The sequence below is a fragment of the Capricornis sumatraensis genome, chromosome 14 (assembly GCF_032405125.1).
Source record: "Capricornis sumatraensis isolate serow.1 chromosome 14, serow.2, whole genome shotgun sequence".
NCBI lineage: Eukaryota > Metazoa > Chordata > Mammalia > Artiodactyla > Bovidae > Capricornis > Capricornis sumatraensis.
In genome coordinates this window covers 43685502-43700868 of record NC_091082.1, presented here as the reverse complement: position 1 = coordinate 43700868, position 15367 = coordinate 43685502, and the positions used below count along the sequence as shown (strand labels likewise).

The 15367-nt window shown below is 40.9% G+C and overlaps 1 protein-coding gene across 1 annotated transcript in view; it reads left to right on the top strand.

The window, feature by feature from the left end:
• The window catches only part of DPT (dermatopontin), a 35998-nt gene extending 23227 nt beyond the window's left edge, over nucleotides 1–12771 (top strand). The window contains exons 3-4 of the mRNA XM_068986190.1: nucleotides 7104–7211; nucleotides 11674–12771. Of these exons, the coding sequence (XP_068842291.1) occupies nucleotides 7104–7211; nucleotides 11674–11740 (175 nt within the window). The 3' untranslated portion in view covers nucleotides 11741–12771. The remainder of the gene's footprint in view (nucleotides 1–7103; nucleotides 7212–11673) is intronic.
• The last annotated feature ends 2596 nt before the right edge of the window (nucleotides 12772–15367 follow it).

The following is a 15367-nucleotide window of genomic DNA, read 5'->3' as shown; positions in this document are numbered from 1 at the left end:
AGGGACTTTCCTATTCTAATTTAAAACCACAGATATCTCTAGAACTGTGTTTCCCCTGTTGTGATACATACTTGAACACTTTGATATATAGTGCTCCAAAATGCCACAAGAGGACACACATGGCCATATTGAATTCTTTCTCCTACCCCCAGAGTTCAGGGCCTCTCTGCAGAGAAGGGCACTTTGGTGACTCCAGAGTCATTTAGTCCCACTTGAACTCTTCCCCCAGCTCTTTGCAGAAGCCAGTTGACTCTGAGGTTGCTTTCTTTTATGCGTAACTGCAATTGGGTTTTACTTTTCTCATTTTTGCAAAATTAATTCAAATAGGTTCAGATATAGCACCTGTTGGGGATGCCAGGCCACTGGCAAATTCAGTTCAGTTCAGTTCAGTCACTCAGTCATGTCCGACTCTTTGCGACCCCATGAATCGCAGCATGCCAGGCCTCCCTGTCCATCACCAACTCCCAGAGTTCCCTCAGACTCACGTCCATTGAGTCAGTGATGCTATCCAGCCATCTCATCCTCTGTCGTCCCCTTCTTCTCCTGCCCCCAATTCCTCCCAGCATCAAAGTCTTTTCCAATGAGTCAACTCTTCTCATGAGGTGGCCAAAGTACTGGAGTTTCAGCTTTACCATCATTCTCACCTAAAATTTTCTCATTCTTTGTAACTTACCTGGCAAAGCATTTATTAAGCAAGAGGATTGATCACAAGCAGATTCTGTTTATTTAAGACACTTTTCAGTGATTTGCCTGTCAGAAACGGGTGTCCTTTTTGACTGGTTGTAGAATGTAGGTCAATCTAAATATATCCCAAGTCTACAAATGTTGAATTTTTCCACGTCCACAGCTGAACTAGATTATAAAAGTGTATATGCTTGTCATATACTAATGACCCCTCAAGGAGCTCACTGTACTGATCACCATTGTGAAACAAGATGCTATACAATATTCTGTTTTTTAATCAACAGCTAAATATGTGGTGTTGACAAGTAATAGGACTTTAGAATGTTGTTGTTTAGTCACTAAGTTGTGTTAGAATCTTTTGTGAACCCATGGACTATAGTCTGGGAGGCTCCTCTGTCTATTGGATTTCCCAGGTAAGAATACTGAAGTGGGTTGCCATTTCCTTCTCCAAGGGATCCTCCTGACCAAGGGGTAAAACCAATGTCTCCTGCACCGCAGGCAGATTTTTAACCACTGAGCCACCTGCAAGGCCCAGAACATTAGAATAGGGTATTTTAAACAAGGTGTTAATTGAGAAGCAGAAAAGTGACATGTTAGTTGCTCAGTCATGTCTGACTCTTTGCAACCCCATGGACTATAGCCCACCAAGCTCCTCTGTCCATGGAATTCTCCAGGCAAGAATATTGGAGTGGGTTTCTGTTTCCTTCTCCAGGGGATCTTCTTGACCCTGGGATTGAACCTGGGTCATCTGCATTGCAGGCAGACTCTTTACCATCTGAGTCACCAGGGAATTCTGGGAAGCATAGAAAATAGAAGTAAGACAGAATTAGAGGTTGGATTGACCAGAAGAAGCTTCTCTAAAATGTTGTTTGAGGATGGGCTGAGTGCTAAAGAAAGGGATGGGAAACACTGTTTACTCTTGTTTTGAAAAATGCTAATGTATGGCTTCCTTAGGTACCCCTTCAGGTTTGTTAACTTGTAGATTCTGGGTTTTCTCCCAGTTTTTAGGATAGGACATCTGTGGTGTGTGCTTCTCTGGTATCCCACAAAGTGGGATAAGGTTGAGGATGTGATACTAACTGATGCTGGGCCATAGGGCATGGCCCCATTTATTCTTGTGCAAACCAGTGAGGTACACAGCCTAAAAGTGGAGCCTCTAGGATGACCCCCAAAGAATCCAGTTGTCCTACTTGCTGACAGGTCAGACATGTAACAAATAGATGCTGGTGCTACAAGGGTTGACCTTGTGTTCAAGCCTCAGTAATCAATAATAAATGGCGTCCTGAATGGCTCAGTGGTAAAGAATCTGCCTGCAATGCAGGACGTGAGGGTGCAATCCCTGGGTTGGGAATATACTCTGGAGAAGGAAATGGCAACTCATTCCAGTATTCTTGTCTGGGAAATCCCATGGACAGAACCTGGTGGGCTACAGTGTATGGGGTTGCAAAAGAGTCAGACATGACTTAGCAACTAAACAAAACACATCAATAATAAAGGTGAGGTTTGATAAAATCTATACTGAATCACTTTCTGTGGAGAAAGAGTCAAAACCCTTTCCTTTAACTATTAAAAATCGCATAAGTTCTCAAGCAAACCTCCAACAATAGGTAAATTGTCCTCTTTAAATTCTATCTCTACTCTCCTTTTTATTTTTATTTTTTAATTTTAAAATCTTTAATTCTTACATGTGTTCCCAAACATGAACCCCCCTCCCACCTCCCTTCCCATAACATCTCTGTGGGTCATCCCCATGCACCAGCCCCAAGCATGCTGTATCCTGCGTCAGACATAGACTGGCGATTCAATTCTTACCTGATAGTATACATGATAGAATGCCATTCTCCCAAATCATCCCACCCTCTCCCTCTCCCTCTGAGTCCAAAAGTCCGTTATACACCGCTGTCTTTTTTCCTGTCTTGCATACAGGGTCGTCATTGCTATCTTTCTAAATTCCATATATATGTGTTAGTATACTGTATTGGTGTTTTTCTTTCTGGCTTACTTCACTCTGTATAATCGGCTCCAGTTTCATCTCTACTCTCCTTTTTAAAATGAATGTGATGACATATATCTGAGTAAGCTCTGTGACATGTCCTATTCTCATAGAAAAGGAGAATGCTATCTGTCAGCTGTGGCTCAGTTTGTAGTAACATACTGGACAGCAATCATTTATTGATTCTAGCTGAATCCATTGATAATTTTAGAGCTTTAATAATCTTAGATGAGAAAATCCTATATCTGTTTCAAAAATCCCCTCCATTTGCATGGGCCTTCTTCAATTCATAACCAAGACGTTACTTAATTTCTTTCCATTTTCTTCAAACTTATCTAACACAATAAATTGTACAAGTGGTTCTATGTTATCAAGTTCTCACTTAGTTTTGAAACAACGTTCTGGTCCTGTCCCCTTGCCTACAGTTCAGTTCACTCACTCAGTCGTGTCCAACTCTTGGTGACCCTGTGGACTGCAGCACACCAGGCTTCCTTGTTGGTCACCAACTCCCAAAACTTGCTCAAACTCATGTCCAATGAGTCGGTGATGCCATACTCTTGCCTACAGATGGCACTAAAAATAGTTTAAAGTGAGAAAGTATGCGCCAGGAGCCACTCATCCAAAAGTGATAGGGGAAACACACACAGAGGGACAATTAACTCTTTGTAAAGGGATATATAAGGATCCTGATAGAAGAGCTTCAGTAGTAGACTCATTTCAGTAAATTGCATAAAAACATCCATATAATCAAAGCTATGGTTTTTCCAGTGGTCATGTATGGATTGTCAGAGTTGGTCCATAAAGAAAACTGAGCACCGAACAATTGATACTTTTGAATTGTGGTCCTGGATAAGACTCTTGAGAGTCCCTTGGACTGCAAGCCAATCACCCAATCAATCTGAAAGGAAATCAACCCTGAATATTCATTGGAAGGACTGATGCTGAAGATGAAGTCCCAATACTTTGGCCACCTAATGTGAAGAGCTAAGTCATTGGAAAAGACCCTGAAGCTGGGAAAGATTGAGGGCAAAAGGAAGAGGAGGCAGCAGAGGATGAGATGGTTAGATAGCAACATTGACTCAATGGACATGAGTTTCAGCAAACTCGGGGAGAGAGTGGAGGACAGGGAAGCCAGGCATGCTGGAGTCCATGGGGTCACAAAGAGCCAGACACAACTTAGTGACTGAACAACAGCAATGTTACTGACAGAACTTTCTCTTCTTCTTGCAAGGGAAAGCCTGTTTGATTGTTTTAATTGGTCTGGAAATGTATGGCAGTGCTCAGTATGAAGTGTACTTTGCCAGAAAACTGCCTGCAGTGACCTGGTAATCCACAAGGAATCTGGAACCACACTGAACTCCTCCCCTTCTGCCCTCAGGAAGCCCATCACCAGAGTTTATGAAACCCTGATCTTGTGCTTCCTTGTAGTCTCTTTTAATTTCCTGATAAGTCCTTATGCCCTTGTCCCCATGTCTTGTTCTGAACGTTTAAATTCTATTTTTTCCTTCTGAGGAGTTATTCCTAGGGCTTTCACTTATTGGAATATTTTGTGTGTGCATGACATCCTCAGAAACGAAATGGAGGCACATTTATCTTGTTCTAAAATTCAGAATCCAGACTGTATTGAAGCAGCAGTTCCCTCTATGAATGGTGTTTGGGAGGTTTACTGATTGGAGTTCTTTCTTCCTCTGTATTTTTACTTTCATAAAGTAGAAGTAATTTTTACCAAAACTCAAACTCTTGCCTTACCCTCTTAATCAAAGATTCTGTAAAATAATCTACACTTGACCTCATGATTTTATAACAAAAACAAAACAACATGAAAATCCCCAGTATCAAGTAAAAACAAAAAGCTGGCTGGGACCAAGATGGAAATATACAAATAAGCATGTATGACACCTTCCTGAGGGTATTCTAGAAATTTACTCAACAGCAGTCCCCCACAGAGAAACCTCAGAGTCAGACTCTCAGTTGAACAGGAGACTTTTGGTCTGGTCATTACCAAAAATGAAGCCATAGGAACTGCTAGTTGAAAAAAGCAATGGATAACTTTTGTCCCCCTTTGAAGCTTAAAATGTCATTCTTTAAAAAATGCAAGCCTCTCTTTCCCATTTCATTCCAAATGTATTTAACTATGAAATAATTTGAAAGTAGATCAGTAAAAACTCAAAAAAATAACAGTCTAACATAATGATTTCCAATAGTTCTGGGAACTGGATTTAGCTTAATGTAGTGCTGCCTTGGGGCTTTCCTGGTGGCTCAGATGGTAAAGAATCTGCCTATAAAACAGGAGACCCAGTTTCAATCCCTGGATCAGAAAGATCCCCTGGAGATGGGAACAGCAACCCACTCCAGTATCTTTGCCTGGAGAATTCCAGGGCAGAGGATCCTGGTGGGCTATAGTCCATGGAGTCACAAAGAGTCAGACACGACTGAGTGACTCCCATATGCTATTACTTTAGGTAGATTTCTGCCTCAGCACATCTTAAAATGTGTGGCAATTAACTTTTATATATTGTATCTAAAGAGTGCTCTAAAAATTCTGGAAAATATTTTGTGCTCCCTGATGTAAGAAAAAATACATTCTACTCCATCTCTTTTAATCCTAATTTTCTTTATCAACAAATCCCTCCTCCTTTGGATAAACTTGAATCTAACACTTGTTAGAATCCTCAGGGATCACAAACTAACAGAATCCAAATGAAAACCTATTAGGGCCATTTATGAATCATTTAATGTTTTCATTAGGAAGAGAAAGTCCTTGTTCTGAGTCTCCTGGGAAGCACAAAATAGGGTTCTGCCTTAGCCTGTTTCCTTCCATAAATATTAAGCAGAAACACATGAAACCCACTCTAGATAGGGCTTGGCGTTCTGATAGAGCATAATTATGTCTTGAGAAGAGAAGAATCAGAGAAGAAAAACAAGTCCATAATGTGGGAAAACAAATGGTTATGAACAAAGAGAGTGAAGTTTTAGGTTCCGGTTTGGGCTTCCCTGGTGGCTCAGAGGGTAAAGCGTCTGCCTGCAATGCAGGAGACCTGGGTTCGATCCCTGAGTTGGGAAGATCCTCTGGAGAAGGAAATGGCAACCCACTCCGGTATCCTTGCCTGGAAAATCCCATGGACAGAGAAACCTGGTAGGCTATAGTCCATGGGGTCTCAAAGAGTTGGAGACGACTGAGCAACTTCAGCTTCAATAACTCAGGTTATCTTGTGTTAACTTGTTGCATCAAAGCTTGAGAATCTTCTAAGAGATCTTCCAGTTTATGAATCTGGCTTTTTAAGATTTCATGACAATCCTTGTAGTATTAAGTCTACATAGAGGGAGATTTTTATATCATCAACATACAATGACTTATGACCCCAAATCAGATTAAATTACTGACACTATTTGTTTCCCAAGCAGTTTGGGGGTGCAGATAAAGACTTTGGGGAACACATATCATACCAAAAGGACTATTTTGATCCTGAAGATCCCCAGTGGTGAAGCATTATAAGAGCCAGGAAATTCTAGGTTTATTCCAGAGTGGACCACAACGAGCCTACTCAGGGAGAGCCCAGGGCTTGACTTAATAATGGAGGAGAACGAAGGCAATGTGGAGGAAGAAGACACAAAATTTCTCCTAACAATTCAAGTCCTACCACGTGTCATACTTATTTGTGTTAGCCCAAATGACAAACCTATAAGGTAACTTTCATTCTTCTATAGACCAGGAAACTGAGATTAATGACTCTCTCAAGGCTCTTTATTTATTCAACAAATACTTACTATGTACCAGAAACTGTTTTAGGTGCCAAAGAAACAATGGCAGACTAGGTAAAAACTACTTTTATACAGCTTATATTTTATTTTAGTATTTTTTAAATACAGTAAAAAAAAGTGCATATTATTAGACTATACAAAGAACATATAAATACATGCACACATATATATTTGAAACAAAGTTTTTATCTACATACACAATAACTTATCTTTAGTATGTACACCAGAACTTATCTTTAGTATGTACAATGCAGTCTCTGATATTTTCTATTCAATCTCTTCTTCTTTTTTAAAGCTCAGCTGGTCCTAACCAATTAAATTGATTTCACGATCTACTAGTAAGTCACAACCCACATTTTGAAAGCCTGGTTCTGGTTGACTTCATTGGATTGAACTAATACTGATATTAGTCAATGTTTCCTCAAGGCCTGAGGAGCTCGCTATATCTTTTTTAGTGTCTAGTTTAGTGGCAAGAAGGAACGTGAGACGTGAGAAAGCTGTCCATCTTTTTGCAGCCTGGAATGGTGTAGCAGAGGCCATCCAGCTCTGATTTGGGGCTCCCATAATGTTGAAACTGTATCTCTTCTCTGTAGCATGTCTCCTGTTTGCTCCCAGCAATAGTAGTTTTATCTTTTTCCTCTAACCTTTTGTTCTTCCCACATAGGCTGACAACAGAATATCCAGGCCACTATGGTGAGGAGATGGACATGATTTCCTACAATTATGATTATTATATGCGAGGGGCAACAACCACTTTCTCTGCAGTGGAAAGGTGAGCCTTCCCCACGGGCAAGGTTAGAGTGGTCAGGGACCAGCTCCCTGCAAGGGTCGTATCAGCAGGATTTTTGATCTGGGGTTTTCCCTATTTCAGTTTTCTACTTGGTCTAGGTTAACTAAAATATTGACAGGACAATGGAAAACAATGGGAATTGAACCTACTTCATGGAGCAGCTCACCCTTGGAGATGAGGATGGGTTCCAGATTGCTCAGAGCAGGAGATGCTCAAGTTGGTATTCCATGATGGTTTATGCTCTTCCTTTTGCTCAGTCTCAAAAAGCATTTTTTTCCTACCAAACATGTTAGAGAGGACAAAAGTGATTAAAAGAGTGCCCACTGTCGAAATGAATCCTCTCCAATACCACTTCTCTATATGGTCCTCACTTGGGGTTGTGGGAAGGGAGAGAAAAGAGAGAGAGAGGGGACTGGAGAGGAGAAACACACAAAACTCACCAACTATATTTAGAAACAAAAAAGGAGAACTTCAGAGAAAGACAGTACTAATTTTTTTAATCCCCGTTCTCTCACAATCAGTTCCCAATTTTATCACAAATACATCAAAGCAAAACAATAAGAGGAAAATAAAAATTCTTCTCCCTGCTAATAAAGAAAGAGATATGAACAAACTCAGGTGTTAAAACGTTGATTTGACCTACTTATATTTAGGTGATCATCACTTTACACAGCAAACGAATTCCTGAAAAGTTACCAATAACTGTTTAGCAAATAGAACAAAACCTAACTCATTAATTCATTAAATAATAGAATGACAAATTTGGGTGGGACATTTTTGTGTATATTTATGTTTTTAAGTGCAATGATATCATACCTAATTGGAGTTAACTTATTTAATATGACCTTTAATTAAAAAAAAAACAAAAACAAAAAAAAAAATTAAACAAAGAAACAAACATGAAGGAAATCTGAAAGATGCAATACAGGTTTCAGGCTCCATGAACAAAATCCCTTGCATTTATTCACAGAAAACCCCCTCAATTCTCACACATTAATTGTTTGCATTTTGCATATCTTTTTATCTAGCTTAGTTATTATTTTCTAGAAGGGGCAAATTAAAAAATAAACTACAGTGAGCTATAACCTCATACCAGTCAGAATGGCCATCATCAAAAAGTCTGCAAACAATAAATTCTGGGGAGGGTGTGGAGAAAAGGGAACCCTTTTACACTGTTGGTGGGAATGTAAATTGATACAGCCACTGTGGAAGATGGTCTGAAGATTCTTTAAAAAGCTAGGAATAAAATCATCATATAATCCAGCAATCCCACTCCTAGGCATAGGCCCTGAGGAAACCAAAATTGAAAAAGACACATGTATCCCACTGTTCTTAGCAGCACTATTTACAATAGCTAGAACATGGAAGCAACCTAGATGTCCATCAACAAATGGATGGATAAAGAAGCTATTATTCAGCCATAAAAAGGAACACATTTGAGTCAGTTCTAATGAGGTAGATGAACCTAGAGCCTATTACAGAGAGTGAAGTAAGAAAAAGATAAATATTGTATACTAATGCATATATATGGAATCTAGAAAAATTGTACTGATGAATTTATTTGCAGGGTAGCAATGAAATGGCAATCCACTCCAGTACTCTTGCCTGGAAAATCCCATGGACAGAGGAGCCTGGTAGGCTACAGTTCATGGGGTCGCAAAGAGTCGGACATGACTGAGTGCCTTCACTTTCACTTTCGCTTTCAGTGGAGAAACGGACACAGAGAATAGACTTATGGAGGGAGAGGGTGAGATGTGTGGAGTGAATAACATGGAAACATATATTAGCATATGTAAACTAGATAGCCAATGGGAATTTGCTGTATGACTCAGGAAACTCAAACAGGGCTCTGTAACACTCTAGAGTAGTGGGATGGGGAGGGAGATGAGAGGGAGGTTCAAGAGGGAGGGGACATATGTATACCTATGGCTGATTCATGTTGATATTTGACAGAAAACAACAAAATTATGTAAAGCTATTATCCTTCAATTAAAAAAAATTTTTTTAATAAATAAGGAAGATATTACTTCTCACCAGTTAAAATAAAACAGCTGAATGATGTACACACAAAAAACTATATTTAAGAAAAAGAAAAGGAAAGACCTAAGAACTCAAAGCCCAGAAGGGCAACACTGGACAACAGTATAGATGGTGCTCAATATTCCTAATGATGTTTCCAAGTCAATGAGAAAATTAGTTCGGCATTTTCTGTTTAAGGAGACAGGAAGGAATACAGTAAAGAGAGTACACCATCCAAAATTTCCTCAAAATAAATATATTTTGACAGTTAAAATGTCCAGTGGCTATTGACTTGGGCATTTTCAGTTATGTAGTTTAACCTAAAATCTTGGAAAACTGAGTTACTATGTCAAGCATTTGTTTACAATTAATATACCCAGGCAATTTTGCCACAGTCACTAACAATCAGTGGTGTGAAGATCCACAACTTGGATTTCTCCCGCTCTGCTGAAAGATGCTGAGGTCATCACCTTCAAGAAATATTTTCTGTGTAAGACTCACTGGGCAGGAGCTTTTCCTCCACAGGCAGATCATAGTGGTTTTCTCCTGGAATGGAGTTGCCCAGCTGGGGCACAGATAGCTCTTTGTTGCAGGAGCCTTTCCTATGCATTCCAGATGTTCAGCAGCATCCAGACCACTCCACACTAGATGACGATCGCAACCTCACCTCCCCCAGAGTTGCGACAACAACAACAATAAAAAACCCTGAGGAGCAAAACTGCCCCTTCTTGAGAACCACCATCCAGGAGGGAAATCAGAGACTAAGCCTGATTCGAATAACTTGGTTCTTTTACAACCAAGTCTAAATTTTGCTTAGCATCAATTAAAGCCTTTTGAAAGAGCAGTGTGAATGCCTGGCTCAAGATCTTATTTAGCTATGTCTGTTGGCATAGAGATAAATCAGACTTGTCTACAATAATGAAATTTATTTCATAAACTCACATGCCACCGATTTCCTAACCTCCATCTAAAACAAGCCATGTTCTCTGTTAACAACTGAAAGAACAAATACTAATAAATAATTGGTTACCCAGGCTCTTGAAAACTTTTTATACTTGGGGATCCTATGCCCATTACTCTAAACAACCTGGAGCAACAGACTCAAATTATAAAGCCTGCCTTACTGTGTGAGCAGCCTGTTCCATAGCTGTTGGCAAGAGTTACCTCCCAGAACTCGAGAATGGTCAGTTCCACCTTCTAGATTTGCAGCTTGATGAAGATCTTAGCAGTGTTGGTGTCTAAGAAAAATTGATCTGGGAAGAGGCCTTTCAGACTGAAGAGGAAGAATAATATTCTAAGGTTAAATGACCCCACTGTGCTTGGGAAGCATTTTTGTGGTTATACATAGAACGACTTTTTTGCCCTTCATTAAGACTTTGTAAAAGATATGACAGCTGTGTTCTCAATGGAGTTATGGGTGTCAAGTTATGGAGTCATTGTGGTATCAGATAAAGAGCAAGATTTGAGTTCCACAAACTTGGAACTTGAAATTGTCACCTAATTATGTTAATAAAGTTCATGTTTCTCTGAGTCCACTTCTCCACCTAAACAATGACATATTGTGAGGATTAAATGAGAAAATATGTAAAGCATCTAGTGCAATGCTGGACATATTGGAGGACTCAGCAAATAGTGGTTACAGTTGTCATTACCATCACTGCTATCATTGTTAAATAATATCAGACCAGAAGAGTGCTATGCAGAGTGGGCTTTCAATATATTTTTGTTAAATAGGTGAACAAAAGACTTGGGCTAGTCCTTAGCAAAGAATGTTCCTTGAAATGCATCCACACTATATTTTTCAAAACTATAGCAATTCTATGTTTTCTCATACCTATGCCTGACCATCTAAACAAATATGCAATTCAGTTTCTGTTATGCAAAAATAACAGGCACTTTCCTTTTCATATTAAGGCTTTAGAGTTGCTTTCTCTCTGTCCATTTCCCTGTAATAGTGTTTTCTGAAGAGGGTAGAGCACAGAGCTCAGCACATTGTACGTTTTCAGAAAAAGAAAGAATGAGCAGATGGACAGCCCATGTAAGAGATGATTCTTTACAATGAAATGAAAAAAATGTTGAATGAATGCTTTTATCCCAAGCTGTTAACCTGTATGTCCAAGAAGGTGCTTTTGAGACTGAGCAGTGATCAGCTGATCACTGGTGATAAACAGGACCTAACCACACTGGCAACCTAGTTAGTCCCCTCCAAGATGCACCTTGAACTGGGTGAAGAGGTGTCCAGGAGTCCTGACCTCACAGACAATTACCAATAGGTTTTCTAGAGACTTCTTAGAGATGTTTCCTGAGAGGAAAGTGAGATTAGGTGTCCGTTAAGTTCCTAAATTCTCCAAAGATTGCTCACTGCTTTATTCTTCCTAAGGTGTCTTTTCTCACTGACATCAGCTCTCTGACTCTCTCCCTACAGGGATCGCCAGTGGAAATTCATAATGTGCCGGATGACTGACTATGACTGTGAATTTGCAAATGTTTAAACCTGCAACCTACCAATCTGAGTGAAGGGAAGAGGTCAGGGAGGCCTGAGGACTCCACAGATGTTAACATCAGCAGGGACTCCAAAGTGGTTTCTGTTGCTCTCTTTTCTTCTGCTCAAGCTGGTTGGTAGCTGTAATACCAGTTTTCTGGGCCTTCTGACTAGTATCACGCTTACGATAAAATCCCTATTTTCTCACTTTCAACATGTTCCATAGAAACCCTTTTGTATGAGTGACAATGGCTCTGTTGCACACCATATATTCTGTGTGCACATGCACAGCCTGAAAACAAGCCTAGTTGCTTGAGCACCTGTCTCAGCCTTGCTGTTGCTTTTACTACCCAGTGAGCTGCCTGGTGCTGAGCAGTACCTGTGAGGAGGTTCAGTAGTGGAATGAAGGGGCAGAAATTGAAGAAGGGAACCAGGAATGCTCTCTGGAGCTCTGTCTGTTTGAAGGAAACCTAGAATCTTCACAGAGAACAGACCTTCTGCCTTAGGGCGACCTGCTTCCACTCTCCCACTCCACATAAGCCATGCTTGCCTAGAAGTTCAAGTGCAGAGCTCTGTGCTCCCGGAGGGAGGAGACTGGGAGGTGAAATGGGGAGGTGAAATTGTTTGGGCCTGAAAGACTGAGGACTGGAAGAATTTCCTAAACTGGAAGAAGATTGTTAGCATGCCCAGTAATGAAAATGAGCACAGGAATCAGAGAAACCTGTGAGAATCAGTCTCAAGTAAGACAAAAACAAGGAGGATGAGAGAGGTCAGAGAATGGGACTCAAGTTAGGAACCTGGAGGAAAACTGAAAAAGGAGTTTCACTAGCCAGCACCTGGAAAAGCTGGCATATGCCCTACTGTGAGCTACTGGCAAACTCATGTTGATTGGTTTCCATCTTCTGGATGGGAAAGGCTGCCCTGGGGGATCTACTTCTTTTCAACGTATAGTTTAGGGGTGTCTTTTGCAGAGGGGGCACTATATTTCCTCCTCCCGTGATGTCCCCATCCCCAGCCCTTTGTACTCTCTTTATCATAAAAAGAATAAAAATATTAACTTTCACTATGTTGCAAATGTTAAGGGTCATTTTTTGCTCTCTGTGCTAAGCCACTTCAATCATGTCCGACTCTTGGCTCTCCTATGGATTGTAGCCCTCCAGGCTCCTCTGTCCATGGGATTCTCCAGGTAAGAATACGGCAGTGAGTTGCCCTTTCCTTCTCCATTTTGCTCTCTACTCCTCCCCTTTCTGATTATTCAGAAAATATAGCTTCTCACTGTGATTTGTGCCAAGCACCATGCAGGGCACCAGGAATCCAATACTGATAATGACAGAGTAAGAGAAATCCAATAAATAAAGCATAAGGTGCTAAGTGCTTTCATTAAGGATTGGATAAAGGGTGGAATCACATTTCTTTGCCTTTGAATCTAGCCTGATTTGTCCTCAGCATCCTACGGATCTCCTCATGCCAATGTGTCACATGACTTTTGACCACAGGGAGCCTCTACTTTATCCACACAGTTTGCCTTTTCTTTTCAGGTCTGCGCCGTACTTCCCTTCTCTTCTCTCTCAGGAGACCCAGGCAGGCAGGCAAATCCACAGGGATCACCTACCTTGTTAGGCAACCCATCCAGGTGGCCAAGACAGTGAATCTCAGCCAGTGAAGCTGGCATTTCCCAGTGAGACCTCGGTATTAGGAAGAGAAAGGCAGAGCTAAGGATGTCCACCTTTGACTTAACGTTGAGGCCCCTTTTCACCTTATGTTTCTGCTTTATTTCTTCCATTTCACTATTTCCATGTCTCTGGCAGTTTTCATTTACACCAAGCTTCCCTGTGTGTGTGTTTTGTTTTTTTTTTCACAAAGGGCACCATTAATATTTTAGCAATTACAGCTTTGGGTCAGGATGGCAGCCAGGAAATAGACTTAGCTGGGTGTGTGGAGCACAGCTGGAAGAGAGACAAGCAATGCAGACTGGCTGGCTTAGCAGCCACGAAGGAAACCACAGGCTGGGGAGGAGGTGGGGGAGCAGGGCACCAGCGAGCTGGAGGCTCGGGTTGGAGAGGTACAAGTGGGATGAGCAGTCCAGGAGACTGCCAGACAGCACGAGTCAAGGAAAAAAAATAATACAGCAATCCAATGTGTCTGTGCCAAGCAGAATAAATGGAGAGAAGAACTAAGAGGAAAGCTATTTTTGCATATAGGCCAAGGACAATAACAGGAAGGTCATCATCAAGTTGGTTCAAACCTGAATTTATACTTTTTATTTTTTTGGTCAACCTCAATCAGAAGAAGCTAAGTGCCAGACTGAGGCTTCACCCAGGAACTTCTGACTGTGATCTCCCTCTGTGCTCTCATTACTCCAATCTTTCTAGTAACCTGCGCACAACCTTGGACAAACCACCTCCCCCCTCTATGAGGAATTTATCTAGGTGACTTTGTGGTTTCTTGCAACCCCAGAAATCCTGTGAATGATGAACAATCTGTCCCAGATTGTTTACAAATTCCTAAGGCATTTTCTTTCAGAGAAGAAACCTGGTATGGGATTTGAAAACCTAGGTCCTTCCCCTGGCTCTGACAACAAGTGGCTGTGTAATATTAGACAGATCCCCAAGCCCGCTCTTTCCTCATCTGCCTGGTTTGAGCAGGAGTCCCTTTTCCAGTAACTTCACAAGAGGGTGGTCACAAAAAAATGGGAAGAAAAGAGGTTTGATTCCTGCCTCACAGGGCCTACAGTCTGACAGGGAGAGATGAGAAAACAGACAATGAAGACACACGTGCAGGAACATTTCCTGAGGAAGCCAAGCCCATGGTTGGCCCTGAAGGACCCGTAGAAGTTGTCAAGTGAGTGCAAGAGGGCTCTGGATTCCAACAGTCAGGGCACAAATCCTTGTTCCATCACTTATCAGTTGCATGACCAAGGCTCAATCACCTACTTTCCCTAACACTCTATTTCCTTACCAGTAAAGACAATAATTTGAGATGGAACTGGCAACCCACTCCAGTGTCCTGGGAAATCCCATGGATAGAGAAGCATAATACAGCCCATGGGGTCACAAAAATGTTGGACACTACTTAGAAACTAAACAACACAACAAAACCTTTTTTTCTTTGGAATCTTAACCCTATAATTAAAGTCACTAAAATCCACCTGCAAAGCAGAAGATGTGAGTTCAGTCTCTGGGCCAGGAAGATCCCCTGGAGAATGAAATGGCAACCCACTCCAGTATTCTTGGCTAGAAAATCCCATGGGCAGAGGAGCCTGGTGGGCTACAGTCCATATGGTCACAAGGAGTTGGACATGGCTTAGTGACTAAACAACAACAAAGACAATAGTAGTACCCATATTGTGGGGTTCTTGTAAGGATTAAATAAGATCTCATAGTGTCTTGCACTAATAAGGACCCAATAAATGTAAGAGAAATAGAATATTATTAGCATACTTTAGAAATAATGTTCCTTGTGTAAACTGGATATTGGTATAGATGAAGAATAGGAAAATTCATAGAAGAGGTGAGATCAGTTTTGCTATCATTCACTTATTTATTCATTTATTCACATTCAGTCACTCAACCAATAAATTATTAAAGGCTTATGATATATCAGCCACTTCACAAGGCAGAGTTCCTGCATTCCAGAG